General features: G+C 36.1%; 1 protein-coding gene across 1 annotated transcript; it reads right to left on the minus strand.

Moving 5' to 3' along the window:
- Positions 1–596: 596 nt before the first annotated feature.
- LOC129752598 (uncharacterized protein K02A2.6-like) lies at positions 597–6546 on the minus strand. Its single transcript, XM_055748373.1, has 6 exons — positions 6529–6546; positions 4454–4900; positions 3448–3973; positions 3074–3356; positions 1396–3015; positions 597–1086 (listed from the first exon to the last, which is right to left on the minus strand). The coding sequence occupies exons 1-6, from the start codon at positions 6544–6546 to the stop codon at positions 597–599; spliced, it is 3384 nt and encodes a 1127-aa protein (XP_055604348.1).
- Positions 6547–15022: the final 8476 nt, after the last annotated feature.

Here is a 15022-nt window from a genome sequence, read left to right on the forward strand (position 1 = left end):
TTATTATTCAAAGTTTTTCGAAATAACATGTAATTAACCTGCAGGTTACCTCATTCGCTATATTGGTTGACAGATTTTCAGAATGATGACGTAGTTGTTATGAAAAATAGCGAGCATTGTACTGAATTCTTCAGTTTTTCCATAATTTTTTTTTTTGCCAGTAACTTGTACGCCACTGTCCTCAAATTCATAAATTCGACTTCCCAAATTTATGGTCTTCTTAAAAAATACGGTTTGGTTTGCGGTTCTGCATAAAATGTGAATTTACCGCGGAAATATCCAAAATTTCGTGGAAGTTGTTATTACCACTTTATTACTGTAAACTATTTCCAAGCATATTTTAAGCTTAAGAATTGAAAATATCGCAAAAGTACACTTACTACTTGTTGTAATTGGTGGTATCCGGATAAATTAAGTAAAACACTCCTTTCAGATAGATTTGAAGAACTTCGTTTTATTAATTTCCGACCGGTTCATTTGACTGACCAACTAGCTCTCCCCTCTCGAGACTCCCCGATTGCTTCGATCATTCTTCAAATTTGTAAACTACCACATCTCCCTTTGTTTTAACAACAATTAACATATTACTAAAACTATTAGTCAAAAACGAAGTCTTGGTGCCAGTAGGGTGGATTAGCTGATCTTGATGGCCTTTGCTGATCCGATGGCATTTGTTGATCCTGCAAAACCACTGGTTCAACTTGGATACTTGAACCGCCACCCTGCGAAACCACTGGTTCAACCTGGATACCTGAACCGTCATCACCTGCCGACACCTTTTTAAGATGTGCAGTGTTCCGTACAAACGTGTTCCCATTCTGGTCTTTAATCTCAACTTGGTTCCCCTTTCTCCTTATGACTTCGTAGCGGGTGGGTGCAAAGGTGGGCTGTAGTTTGTTTCCCGATATTAAATTTTGAACTATTACGCGATCACCCTCAACTATCCCACAAGGTTTCGCGTGACGTCGGTTATCTTCACGTTCTTTCCCATGGTATTTATTCACCAGATCTCTATCGCAAGCTTCCGGATCAATCGGCGGGGTTGTTTCAATATCTCTTAGAGACGGGATTTTGTAATGTACCGACCTGTTTTGTAGAAGTTGGGAAGGAGGTTTTCCAGTAGTCGAATGAGGGGTTGAATTGTACATAACAAGGTATTCAAGCAGATCGTTTTTCCAGTCTCGTTTCAAAATCTGACTAATTTTCAAACGTTTTAGGAGAGATCTATTCTGTCTCTCTACTTCTCCGTTTGCTTGAGGCCAATATGGAGATGTATGGTTCAACACGATCTTCCTAGACCTACAATAATTCCCGAATTCAGTGCTTATGAATTGTCGCCCATTATCGAGGGTGATTGTTCTAGGGTAACCAAAACGCACAAAAATCGGTTCTAACTCCTTTATAGTCTCTTCGGAAGTAATTCTCCGCATAACGCAAACTTCTTTATAACGGCTGTAATAATCTACGGCTACCAACAGGTATTCTCCGGTTGGAAGAGGGCCAAGAAAATCTATCGCGATGTCAATCCACGGTTCGACTGGCATGATTCTTCGTCTCATCGGTTCGGGAGCTGAAGGCCTACCGACTAATCTACATCCCTCACAACTCTTCACAAACGCTCTGGCATCCTTGTCAATCCCAGGCCACCACACACGCTCCCTTAGACGCAGTATCATTGCTGTTTCGCCAGGATGTCCCTCATGCGCCAGTTGTAGAATTCGTGGTTGTAAAGATTTTGGTATTACTAATCGAGATCCGCGAACTATTACTCCTTCGACGACATAAATTTCGCCTTTGAAAGGAACAAACTCCTTAATCCTTGAACTTACGCTGTCATCCGACCAGTTATCCGACTCGATGGCTTCTTTAAGATATACTGATTGTTCATCACAAAGTATTGCAGCCCTTATTTCAGCGATGTCAACCGCTACCGACTCTATCAAAGAGTTAACGTAAGTAACCTCGTCCGAATCGTCCACATCAGCTGAGTCAGCCGAAACCGACAACCTCGAAAGAGCATCCGCAATATTCTGCTTCCCGGGCTTATATAATACTCGAAATCTGAACGACTGCAGCCTAAGTACCCATCGTTCTATTCGACCAGGAGGACGTGAAGTGGGCTTAAAAATTGCGGTGAGCGGTCTATGATCAGTTTCCAGCTCAAATTCCCTTCCATGTAAAAACAATTGAAACTTTTCAATTCCCCAAACAATCGCTAGCGCCTCTTTCTCTGTTTGGCAATAACGACGTTCTGTCTGCGATAAGCTCTTACTAGCATAAGAGATGACTATTGGAACGGTATCCGATTGCCCTTCAAACTGTAGCAACACAGCCCCCAAGCCCACTGGAGAAGCATCGGTCACAATTCTGGTCCTCCGAACGTTGTCGAAATATCCTAAAATAGGTGCTCTGCAAACTGCATTTTTCAAATTCCTAAAAGCTGTGTCGTGCTTCTCCAGCCACTCAAACTTTTGTCCCATCACCAACAGCTGTCGAAGATCAAATGTTCTAGTAGCTAAGTCTGGGATAAACCGACCAACATATCCAACTAGCCCTAAAAAGCTTCTGACTTCTTCCGCCGTCCTAGGAGCTCTAAAGTTCTCAACGGCAACGACTTTCTCGCTGGATGGCCTTATTCCTTGGCCCGATATATGGTGACCAAGAAAAACCGTCTCATTGACCCGGAATTTGCATTTTTTAATATTGAGAACCACCCTACGCTCTTCCAAAGCTTTCAGAACAGAATCCAGAGCAGCATCATGTTCAGCCAACGATTTTGCGTAGACAAAAATGTCGTCTTGATAATTGAACGAGTTCTGGCAACTAGCTAAAATCTGCTCAATGATCTTCTGGAAATGCTCAGATGCACTGCAGATCCCAAACATTAGCCTCGTGTATCGGAACATTCCTAGGTGCGTAATGAAAGTGGTAATATAACGGCATGATTCATCAAGTTCCACTTGGTGATATGCATCCTTAACATCAAGACGCGAGAACCAGCAACAACCATTTAACCTGGACATTTTAACATACAATTAGACTCAGATTGTACTACAAGATAAAGTTTACCCACCTGGATAAAAGGTCGTCAAGAGTAGGAATCATATGGTATTCCCTTTTAATGGCCGTATTCGCTCTGCGCATGTCGATGCACAAACGCACCTCACCATTATCCTTCATGACTACAACCATTGGCGAAACCCATGGACTGTGTTCTTCTACTCGTTCGATTATCCCTGAATGCAATAATTTCTGAATTTGATCCTCAACTTTCTGACGAAGAGCTATGGGAACTCGTCGCACATGCTGGGCGACGGGTGTTACACTAATGTCAATTTCAATCCGTAATTTGACCCCTACGCAATTAGAAGAAAAACGATTAAATCACTATTATTTTTAATCACCTTTTATTTGTGAATCAAAAAAAAATGTCAAAAAGTCATATACCTTTAATGACTGGAAAATGTTGAACATCTTCTGGAATATTATTAATGGAATTTGATTCCCACGTATTCGGCAAACCAATTCGTAAAACTCCTAGCTGCTTGGCTGAATCACGTCCCAGTAAATTTTGCTTCCCATCTTTGATCACGTAGAATGCAGTTCTCAAACAAGCCTTTTTCTTGTCACTCACAACAGATATGTTAGCTTCGAAAGAACCAACAACATTTAAACATACTGTTTGAGCATACGCCGTTAAACATTTGCTCGAAGGTTCCAATGCGCAGATCTCAGCATTACGGTTTCGAAGGAATTTCCAAGTGAACTCATCGATGATGTTATATTTCGATCCAGAGTCTATCATCATCTCAACAGTAATGCCACCAATCCGACACCATATTAGCTCATCATGGTTTTCTCCAATAGCACATATAAAGGGGGCACCTTCACCTCCGACTGATCCACTTCCAGCCATGACTTCGGGCACTTGATGAGCAACCACGTTAGATTCGTCGACAGAATTAATTTTAAACTTTTTTGGTGAATTTATTTTATGTTGAAAAGCTTGATTATAACGGCGCTTTCTATCCTCGTTTAGATTTGACCAACATTGTTTTGGAAAGTGTCCAGCCTTTCCACAGCAAGTACAGCGGAAACCGTTCGCGGGACAAAACTTCCTGTTATCATGTTGCTTATCACCGCATTTAGTACACTTCTGATTGATTGAGGACTCGACATAATTGTTTCGGCCCCTAGATTCATTTCTACCATCAGACCAACCGAACTGGTTCCTATTTGAATAACCACGATTTTCGCTATAGTTGCCAATCTTATTGATTAATGATGGTACATTTTGTGAACGGGAATCCAAAAAGAGATTTGGATTTTTGTTCAGCTCTTTAATCTGGTGTTGAACAAGATAGTGCGAATTGATAATTTTCGATAACTCATCCATATTCATAGTAGACCTTTCTAAAATCTTCCGTCGAAGGTCGGGGGGAGCTAATCTCACCAACTTATCGATAACCGCAATTTCCCTACTCTCGGCGGTGGTCGAACCGAATTGACATTTGTTCGCTTCGGCTTGGGCACGCAATAAAAACTTATCAAGCGTTTCCCCAGCGTCTGGAACTAAGGAACCAAAAGTATACCGTTCGAGCATATCATGCTGCTTTGGTGCGAAATAACCGTCCAGCTGATCGATGAGAATCTTGAACTCATCTGTTTCTTCATCATTCTCAACATTATCCCTTGGAGGAAGATTTTCGTAAACTCTTTGGAGTTGACGACCGGCTACAACCAAAAAGATATTCTTCAACTTCTTCCTTTTCTTTTTGCTCATAGCACTCGAGATATAGGTGAATTGTTTTTTATATTCGAGCCATCTTTGTCGTAACTCTGTCGACGGAATATTGTCGAGATCAAACGGTTGAATCTTGAGCAAGTACTCTTCCATAATCTAAAATATAATAAAATTTGTTTATTTATTGGTAACAGCAAAATAAAGTGTCATGGTGATTATGTTGTTATGGAAACTAATGGTTGCCATTGGCATGGCGATTATTTATATCGAATAAACAAATCAACAGTTCATCCTATTTCCAAGAAAAAAAAAATTCCATGCTTTCGAAGAATATTAATTATTTCATATTTCCATTAAGACAGATTTATAGGTCTCCTTTGAGCCTTATCTGAGCTCTCCTTTGAGGCTTAGGTCTCGTTCGAGACTATTTCAAGCTCTCTTTTGAGGCTTTGGTCTCCTTTGGGACTATTTCCAGCTCTCTTTTGAGGCTTATGTCTCCTTCTGGGACTTTTTTTTTTTTGAGCTCTCCTTTGAGGCTTAGGTCTCCTTTCGGGACTTTTTTCCTGAGCTCTCCTTTGAGGCTTTTAAATATCTCCTTTGAGATTTCAATATTTTCTAACCTTACTCTAAGTCAACGGCAACGCACATTTCACCATTGCCTCATATCTATTACTTACTCAGTAAATCAATTCCTGTAACAATCCTTGCACAGGGTTCGCCTCGTCGCCAATGTTGTAATTGGTGGTATCCGGATAAATTAAGTAAAACACTCCTTTCAGATAGATTTGAAGAACTTCGTTTTATTAATTTCCGACCGGTTCATTTGACTGACCAACTAGCTCTCCCCTCTCGAGACTCCCCGATTGCTTCGATCATTCTTCAAATTTGTAAACTACCACACTACTGAACTTTTTTTTATGCAAATGACGAAAAACGAAGATTTAAGTTTGTTTCCTATGAAATGTATGGAAAATCTCATAACAACTACGTTTTTTTTTGGTTACCTACACTGCAAAAAATCCACACATTAGGGGTATGTGTCAGCCTATATAGATTTTTGCAATTTGTCTCCCAATTAAAAAATATGTGCCACACATAGGTTTCAGGAAATATTTCGGTGCTATATGTGACACATAAACATTATAAAATTTCACACATAAGCATTAAACGCCTAAAAATATGCAGCAACATATTGATGATTTTCATTTCTTGTCTACTTTCCGGCGTTTAAAAATCAAGAACACAATAAGGAATGATTTTTCGTTTTCAAAATAAGATTTTTATATTGATCGAATTAAGTTGAACACATTGCAAACCTAATTTTCTAGGGCACCATTTTAACTGCCGTTTTTCATGGGTGGGCTATCGTCTGAGCGATCTGTTCCAAGCTAATGTTCCCCATTTTTCCGGAGATTTGATCTGAAAGCAGATGAACGCATATTTTATCTAACAGAAATTAGAAAATCCGGAATTAAAAACTAACCTTCTTAAATACATTCTGCAAGCTTCTTACGCCGACGGTCCAATTTAGGATGTAGATTACTGTTAGGGAGAGATGTGTACTCTGTAGTCTTTGCATGACAAAAACTTCAATTGAACTTTATAATAAAATTACTCACCTAATACTGCCTTTATGCGTACACAGTAAACGAAAATTACCGAGTTCGGTAATTTTTTTACCGAAATCCTAACATGTGGAGTTCGTTAAACCGTTCGGTAATTTTTCTCATGGCAGAGAAGTGACAGCTGTCAAATATTACAGACCTTTTTCGGTAAAACTTTACCGAACCTCGGCTGATCATATCTTAGATCATCTGTCAAATTATGACAGTTGTCAACGTGACAGTTCGCTATATTACCGAATAACCGGTATTGTTGAACCAAAATGCCTGTAATTATTACCGAAAGAACGGTAATGTTTAAAAGGAAAACTATAAAAGCTCGGTAGTATATACCGAACAACTGGTAGAATTTACTGTTATACCTTTATAAATTACCGAAAACCTGAAATTATTACCGAAATACCTGTAATTATTACCCAATCATCTAGAACTATTACCGAAATACCGTAATTTTTTTACCGAAAAGCTGTAAAAGTTTGGTATTATTTACCGAACGACCGGTATAAGTTACCGAAATACCTGTAACTATTACCGAAATGCCGGTAAATATTCTCTAAATGCCGGTAAATTTCGGTAAAAGTTACAGAAAAATCGGTAACTTTTACCGGAAAACCCGTAATTTTTACCGAAATTTCAGTAATTTTTACCGAAATACCGGTAATATTTAACGAAAACTGTAAAATTTTCGGTAAATTTTACCAATACCCGTAAAATGTTCGGCACTTTCAGCTTATGATGCACAGCACATTACACGAGATGATTCGAGTCTCCATAATACATTCCAATCGAAAAATTTCTATTCTGAAGAACACATATATGGACCCTCTCCATCAAATCGATGTTTTCGCCTAAAACAAAAGTGTCATCTCGAAATTTTCGACTCGTGTCATACTTCATGCCAACCGACAAGAAATGACACCTGACGAAAATTTCGTTTCAGAAGTCATCTCCGCTTTATGCGAAAACATTAATTTTACAAAGCCTCTAAGGTTCATATGCATATGCATATGCATCTGTGAAAGTTATGTTCTTTAAGAAAGAGTATTTCTAGATTATGAAAACTATAGACCGATAGAAAGTAAGATGAAATTAAAAGACGTTGAAAAAGAGAGAATTTTATTCAGAAGCATTTTCATCACACGTCATCAATTTGTTTAGCACCGATTTACTATTTTGAAGTGTTGCTGTCAGATAGAGTTATTGACCCCACCACCCAAAAATAGTTAACAAATTGTGGTTCTCCCAGCAAGTGTAGCTTGCAGGAAGAACGGATGTTCGATGATGACATGTGATGAAAATGCTTCTGGACAAAGTTCTACTCGCTCATTTAATTTTTTTTTCTATTTCGGCTAAATTTGCATCCGTCTATAATTTTCATAATCTTTAAATGTTATCAATTATTAATAAAAGAACATAACTTTCACTGATAAGGCCAATAAATTGACTAACATATAACGTATTCGGTAAATATTCGCTTCATTTTGGCAATAATTACTAAAATTTCGGTTAAAGCTACTGTGAGTTAATGTGAAATGACTGAACGTATATGGTTATGTCATTAATAAACACTTGCCATTTTCTGATGTCCGTTTTTTTTTTTTTTTAATATGTCTTTATTTGTACCAATTCATCATTACATTTATATTACACTAGCTGACCCGGCAAACTTCGTTAAGCCTTTGAATTTCGCAAAAATAATGAACATGTAAATAAGCAGAAAATAGGTAAATAATTATTAACGCTCATGAAACTGGATTGTTACCTTCAAACGGAGTGAATCGACGCAGTTTTTTGACTATTTTCGTAATACTTTTGTCATATTCTGGTTGTGCCTACCTCTAGGGGCAAAAATCCTCGAAGAAGATTGACTTCCAACAAAACTGGAAAGCGAATATCTTCTGGCATAAAGTAAAAAATCTATCTTCTTCCGTTTTACATTTTTTTTCATTTACAGAGGATCCTTGATACCGATATGTTCAATTTCTATTAACCCTAAGATAAGTGCCAAAAAGTGTTTTGTTGAAATGTGTCGTCATTTTAAGCAGTTTTGATCAACTGTCTTTCCTTTTTCGCCAAAACCATGTTTGAAATTTTCTTTATCGTATAAGTACCAAACTTGTAGAAATGGCACAACACTTTTCATGGTATGAAATTTCGCGATTTTTTTTATGCTGCAAATATATAAATATCAACAAATTTTCATATACCATTCTGTTTTTCGTTATCTTTCATGCATTTGATATGTTCTCAATGTTAGATAATCTCCTCTTAATTTTTGAAATCATCTTTTTAATATCGACTTTAACTTTATCATATTTATCGAGAAATGGATGCTTAAGCACTGAACAAAGAAAATTAGAACATTCAATATATGTGTATGTGCATGGAATTTTTATTCACAGCAATTTCAAATCAAACGGTTATGAAATCATTTTTTACTTTGAGATCTTGAATTCAAAATCAGAAATGAAATTCAAAAAAGTCATTGCAAATCTAATTCAGATTTCATTATCTCTGTTTTGGATCTTGAATCATATTTTCGTCGAGACTAAAATTTTTATTTTCAAGCTTCTTGTATTTGAAGATGTTATTGAACCAATTATCTGTTCTTGATTTCTGATACTGAGTGTTAGATCAAATTATGAATTTTATTTTGACAAAGTCAACCCTATTTATATCTTTAATTTTTTTAGTTTTTTAGCACCTTAGTATGAAAGGAAGAAGTGGATAGTATCTAACATTTCCTTGGTTTTCTGATGAAATTCACATAGAATTACAAAGTTAATATCATTCTATTCTCGAACTAACTCATTACATTCTTGACGTTTACAAAAACCAAGTAAATCAATTTATGGTCGTCTTTTTCTATTAATTAAAAAATATACGTTCTCTTGATGTCATACCATAAATATGAACAAAAGATTCTGTAATGGAATATTTCATTGTTATCTGTTCAGTTGTTTTGGATATGTCAAAACTTCCACAGTCATACGTAGAATATTATTTTTCTTGAATAATATGACAGTCTTTCATTTTACCGGAAAATAAACAAAACAAAATAACGGAGTAAATAAAAGAGATCAGAATTTTTCCCGCGCGTATCCTGGTCAGGCAAATTTATTCTATCTTAAAACCTAACAATATCCGGGCATTCGATTTCAAAATTGTCAATCAAAAATCCAGGCAATACCAGGCAAATTTGGGCTAAATTCAGAAACTACTCAAAAAAAAAAAATAAATAAATAAAACGAAAAGCAATTTACTAAATTTTTTTCTTCGAAACGCATCAGAAATTTTGGAAGACGCCTTAGAAGAATCCGACAATTTTGAATCGTATTTAAAGCATCCAGAAACCGTGCATGATTATTATGTTAAAAACTGCTCAACAAATTTCGTTTTAGTACGCAAAATTTAAAAAAAAATTAACCTAATAAGAGATTTTTTTTTATTTGGCAAATGAAATGACTAAATACGTAAAATTCGGGTTTTTTTTTATCAAAATCCGGACAACCGGGCTGGACGACTTGACCGGGCCCTTTAAATTTTGTTTTATCAATTACCCGGTCAAGTCCGGGTAAAACCGGACAATCCGGCTAGCTTTGGGTAAATTAGTTTAAAACATGTTAAAGTTGCCTTGATGTTGAAGAAAAAATGACAATTTTCGAAAATAAGTATACTCCATACCGGCTTATTGCGTTCTTTTTTTTTCACCCCATATGGAAGGTGAACAATTACATCCAAGTATTCATTTTACTGGTGCCACGTGAAAAGTACACTTGCAATGAAAATTGGCGCCAAAACTTCCTATAGAGAGATGGATGCACATCAGTAAGCCTTGATTGCTTTTGGCGCCTTCCTACTCTGGGTGATTCCAATGAAAAAAAAAAAATGAAATCGGGTGCCATGACTTTTATTTGATACGAATAAAAACTAAAAATTAATTTTCAAATTCCACAAAAACATTTTCGAAATTATCTCTCCGTTGTGTTATTCTTCGTGTGAAGACGAACACAACAAAAAAAATTGCATGCAAATCGGATGATCCAGTGAAGAGTTTTGCGTGTTCGCACATTTCTGTATGGGCTGTCTCTCTCCCTGTTTTATATATATAGATTATTACATTAAATTAGGTGTTCAGTTCAATGATGAACTGTCCAGAGCCCTATAGTTTATTAATCACTATAATTTATTTATTTGAATTAAGCTGAGTGCAATCAAGTATTTTTATGTAGGAGAACATCCTGTAATGTCAAAAAATATTTTAAACCTACTACTAAAAACTAAAACTATCCTAAATTAAAACTAATTATAGAGAGAACGAATCTCTGCGATGGAAGACTGCATCGATTTGCCTCTGAAGTTGGAGATGATTTTGTTGGCCATCTCTTCGATCGATTCAATGCCTGCAATCCGATGAAGATCTTCGGTGCTGTGCCAAGGTGGAAGCCGCAAAATCATTTTCAGAACCTTGTTCTGAATCCTCTGGATGGCTTTCTTCCTCGTCGCGCAGCAGCTAGACCAAATCGGAACTGCATACATTATCGCTGGTCGAAACACTTGTTTGTAGATAAGTAACTTATTTCGCAGACACAACTTGGATTTCCTGTTGATGAGAGAATAAAGAGATTTAGTGTATTTATTACATTTAGATTGAATATCTTCAATGTGATTTTTAAAAGTAAGATTCCGATCAAGTGTAAGTCCCAGGTACTTCACGTGATCAGACCATTCTAATGAAACCCCATTAAAAGTTATGGAATGATTTTCATTAGGTTTTAAAAATTGAGCTCTTGGCTTATGGGGAAATAAAATAAGTTGAGTTTTGGAAGCGTTAGGAGAAATTTTCCACATTTTCAAGTAATTCAAAAAGGAATTTAAATTTTGTTGCAATCTACTGCGTACCACCCGTAAATTTCGACCTTTGGCTGAAAGCAAAGTATCATCAGCAAATAATCTTCTACCTTTTCCTTCTGGTACATCAGGAAGATCAGAAGTAAAAATATTGTATAAGATTGGCCCAAGTATACTACCCTGAGGGACACAAGCTCTAATGGGTGTCCTTTCAGAGCATGAATTTTGATAGCTTACTTGTAAGGTTCGGCTAGTCAAATAATTTTGAATAATTTTGGTGAGATATACAGGAAAATCAAATCGAGCTAATTTAGCTACTAAACCTTTGTGCCAAACACTGTCAAAAGCTTTTTCAATATCAAGAAGAGCAACACCAGTTGAATAATCTTCAGATTTGCTAGCGTTAATCATATTAGTTACACTCAAAAGTTGATGTGTAGTAGAATGTCCATGACGAAAGCCAAATTGTTCATCAGGGAAAATAGAATTCTGATTAATGTGAATCATCATTCTATTCAAAATAACTCTCTCAAATAATTTACTTAAAGAAGGGAGCAAACTAATTGGTCGATAACTTGAAGGCTCTGAAGCACTTTTTCCAGGTTTTAAAATTGGAGTTACTTTGGCATTTTTCCATTTATTTGGAAAATAAGCCAAGTGAAAACATTTATTGAAGATTTTAACTAAAAAATTTAAAGTGCTTTCAGGCAACTTTTTAATAAGAATATAGAAAATCCCATCTTCCCCTGGGGCTTTCATATTTTTAATTTTTTTTGCAAATCAATTTAAGTTCATCGATATTTGTCTCATAAGAACTTTCAAATACATTTTGTTTAGATAGAATATCATCAAATTCAAGGGAAATTTGAGCATCAATTGGACTTACAACGTTTAAATTAAAATCATGAGCAGACTCAAATTGTTGGGCTAATTTTTGAGCTTTTTCTGCATTCGTTAAAAGAAGTTTATCCCCGTCTTTCAAAGTAGGAATTGGCTTCTGGGGCTTTTTCAGAATTTTAGTTAATTTGCAAAATGGCTTTGAGTAGGGTTTTATGTCCTCTACTGCTTTAGCAAAATTTTCATTACGAATGAAATTTAAACGACGTTTGATCTCTTTTTGAAGGTCGCAATAAATTAATTTCAAATAAGGATCCCTAGTACGTTGATATTGGCGTCGACGAATGTTTTTCTGTCGTATCAAAAACTGAAGATCATCATCGATCAAAGGTTGATTAAATTTATGTTTAACTTTAGGTATTGAAGCGGCTTTAGCATTGACTATTGAAGTTGTCAAATTTTCTACAGCCAAATCAATATCTTCTATTGAATTAAGTGGAACGTTTACATCTAAATTACGTTCAATAAAATTCATATATCGCTCCCAGTTAGCCTTTTGAAAGTTAAAAGCTGATTTTAAAGGGTTTTCAATGGGACTTTGGGATAAAGAAAATGTTACTGGAAGGTGGTCTGAATCGAGGTCCGCATGAGTAACTAATTGACTACAATGCTCGCCTAAATCCGTTAGAACCAAATCAATTGTGGAGGGATTTCTAATTGAAGAAAAACAAGTATGCCCATTAGGATATTCAACAGTATAATAACCTGCAGAGCAGTCGTTAAATAAAATATTCCCATTTGAATTTGATGAAATATTATTCCAAGATCGGTGTTTTGCATTAAAGTCACCAATAATAAAAAATTTAGATTTATTTCTGGTGAGTTTTTGTAAATCTCCCTTCAAAAAATTTTTCTGTTCACCGCTGCATTGGAAAGGCAAATATGCGGCAACAATTATAATTTTCCCCATAGAAGTTTCTAATTCAATTCCAATTGTTTCTAAGACTTTTGTATTGAAAGAAGGAAGAAGTCTAAATTTGAGACGACTATTGATGACAATAGCTACACCCCCACCTTGTCGATCAAGTCGATCATTTCGTAAAATTTTAAAGAAGGCATTGCTTTTCAAGTTATTGTCTGGCTTTAAAAAAGTTTCAGTGATGGCAGCAATATGTATGTTTTGAGTTTTCAAAAATAAAAAGAATTCATCTTGGTTAGCCAGCAAAGATCTAGCGTTCCAATTCATAATATTTAAACATCTATTTGGATCCATGAGGGAATCGCAAAGTCATAATAATTTTGTTAGCATAATTAAAAGAAGTAAACATTGAATTTGCTTTCAACATAAGTTGCATCATTTCCATTAAATTTTGATGCAAAAATTTTAATTTTTCCTCAGTAATCTCACCCAAATCAACAAAATTGTTAGGATCAGAAAAGGAAGGAGAAGAGAAAGTATTTGAATTTCGGGGATTTTCCCAAGCCTTCGCATGAACGTTGAGACTTGGTTTTTTCCCATTTTTATTAGTTAAACCTGAAGAAGGCAACCCATTTTCAACCACCTCTGAGAACGATAAACAACGAGGCTGTGGCGCAGAATCAGCCCAGGTAACATTAAAATCACTTCGGGTATTACCCAGCCGTGATTCCAATGTAGGCCGAGGCTGACCGCGAACAGGCAGGTTGTTTGCCAGTCTGACGTGTGAAGACGAAAAAGAGGAAGGAGGAGAAGAAACTTTTCTGGAAACTTTGGGATTTTTCCTAGAAGCAACAATTTTTGCCCTAACGGGACAGTCTAGAGAATTCGAGGAATGATTACCTGCGCAATTCGCACACTTAAAAAATTCTGTTTTGGCTTATCACCACCAAAAAGGCATTTAGATTTTTCATGATCGAATGAGCCGCAAAACATGCATCTGGCATTCATTCTACAATTTTTAGTGCCATGACAAAAAGCTTGACAACGACGACATTGCGTAATATTTTGAAGAAAATTGGTAGAAGATTTACGAAAAGGTTCGAATTTGACTCGACAATGAAACATAAGACGAGCCTTTTCAAGAATTTGCAAATTATTAACCTGATCCTTTTTAAAATGGATCAAATAAAGTTCAGGAGCAAAACCAACACTACTGATATTATTCGTGTTGGTTCTTTTCCTCATTTGAATTACTTGAATTGGAGAAAAACCTAACAAAGAATTTAATTCAGCTGTGATCTCATCCGGTGTCTGATCGCCAGTGAGACCACGAAGTACAACTTTAAATGGACGATCACTTCTAGTGTCGTACGTAAAAAATTGGTGTTTTTTATTATTCAAATAATTTAAAACCTTTTGAAAATCATTAAAAGATTCCGCCAATATACGAGCAGTTCCCCTTCGACCGATCTGAAAAGAAATCTTCACATCCTTGACGGAAGTGACGATTTCTTTTCGAAAGGCATTGAAGTCAGGAATCGTGACCGTTATTGGTGGAATCTTTTCGTTTTTAAGAGTATAAGAAGAAGAAGGTTTCTTAGTACTCTTATCAGAATTAAATATGAATATTTCCTCATCACCGATGTTATGAAGGACATCGAATGAATTGGAAATTTCAACTTTTTTGGGCGATGGACCTGAATTAGGTTCGGCAATCCGTTTTCTCCCGGCCCTTGAGCCGGCCGATGACTTCCCCATGCTGGAAAGAAAAGAGAAAATATGAATAAAAGAAAATGAAAATAATTTAATTTTAATTTTAGCACTGAAAAGTGCTGTTTGAAAAACAGGTAAGGAAAAAATAAATAATGAAAAATGTTCCTGCAGGTACACAGCAACGATACGATGCTCCGGCGTACGTGTTGTCGGCTCAACGGTACAGATGGAAGTGACTGATGTCCGTTTAATTATTATCATCACATTTCAACTTTATAATTACATTGTAATAATTAAAACTTGTATTTTTAAAACAAATTTTCACAGCAGATACTT

The sequence above is a fragment of the Uranotaenia lowii genome, chromosome 3 (genome assembly GCF_029784155.1).
Source record: "Uranotaenia lowii strain MFRU-FL chromosome 3, ASM2978415v1, whole genome shotgun sequence".
In the NCBI taxonomy this organism is placed as follows: domain Eukaryota; kingdom Metazoa; phylum Arthropoda; class Insecta; order Diptera; family Culicidae; genus Uranotaenia; species Uranotaenia lowii.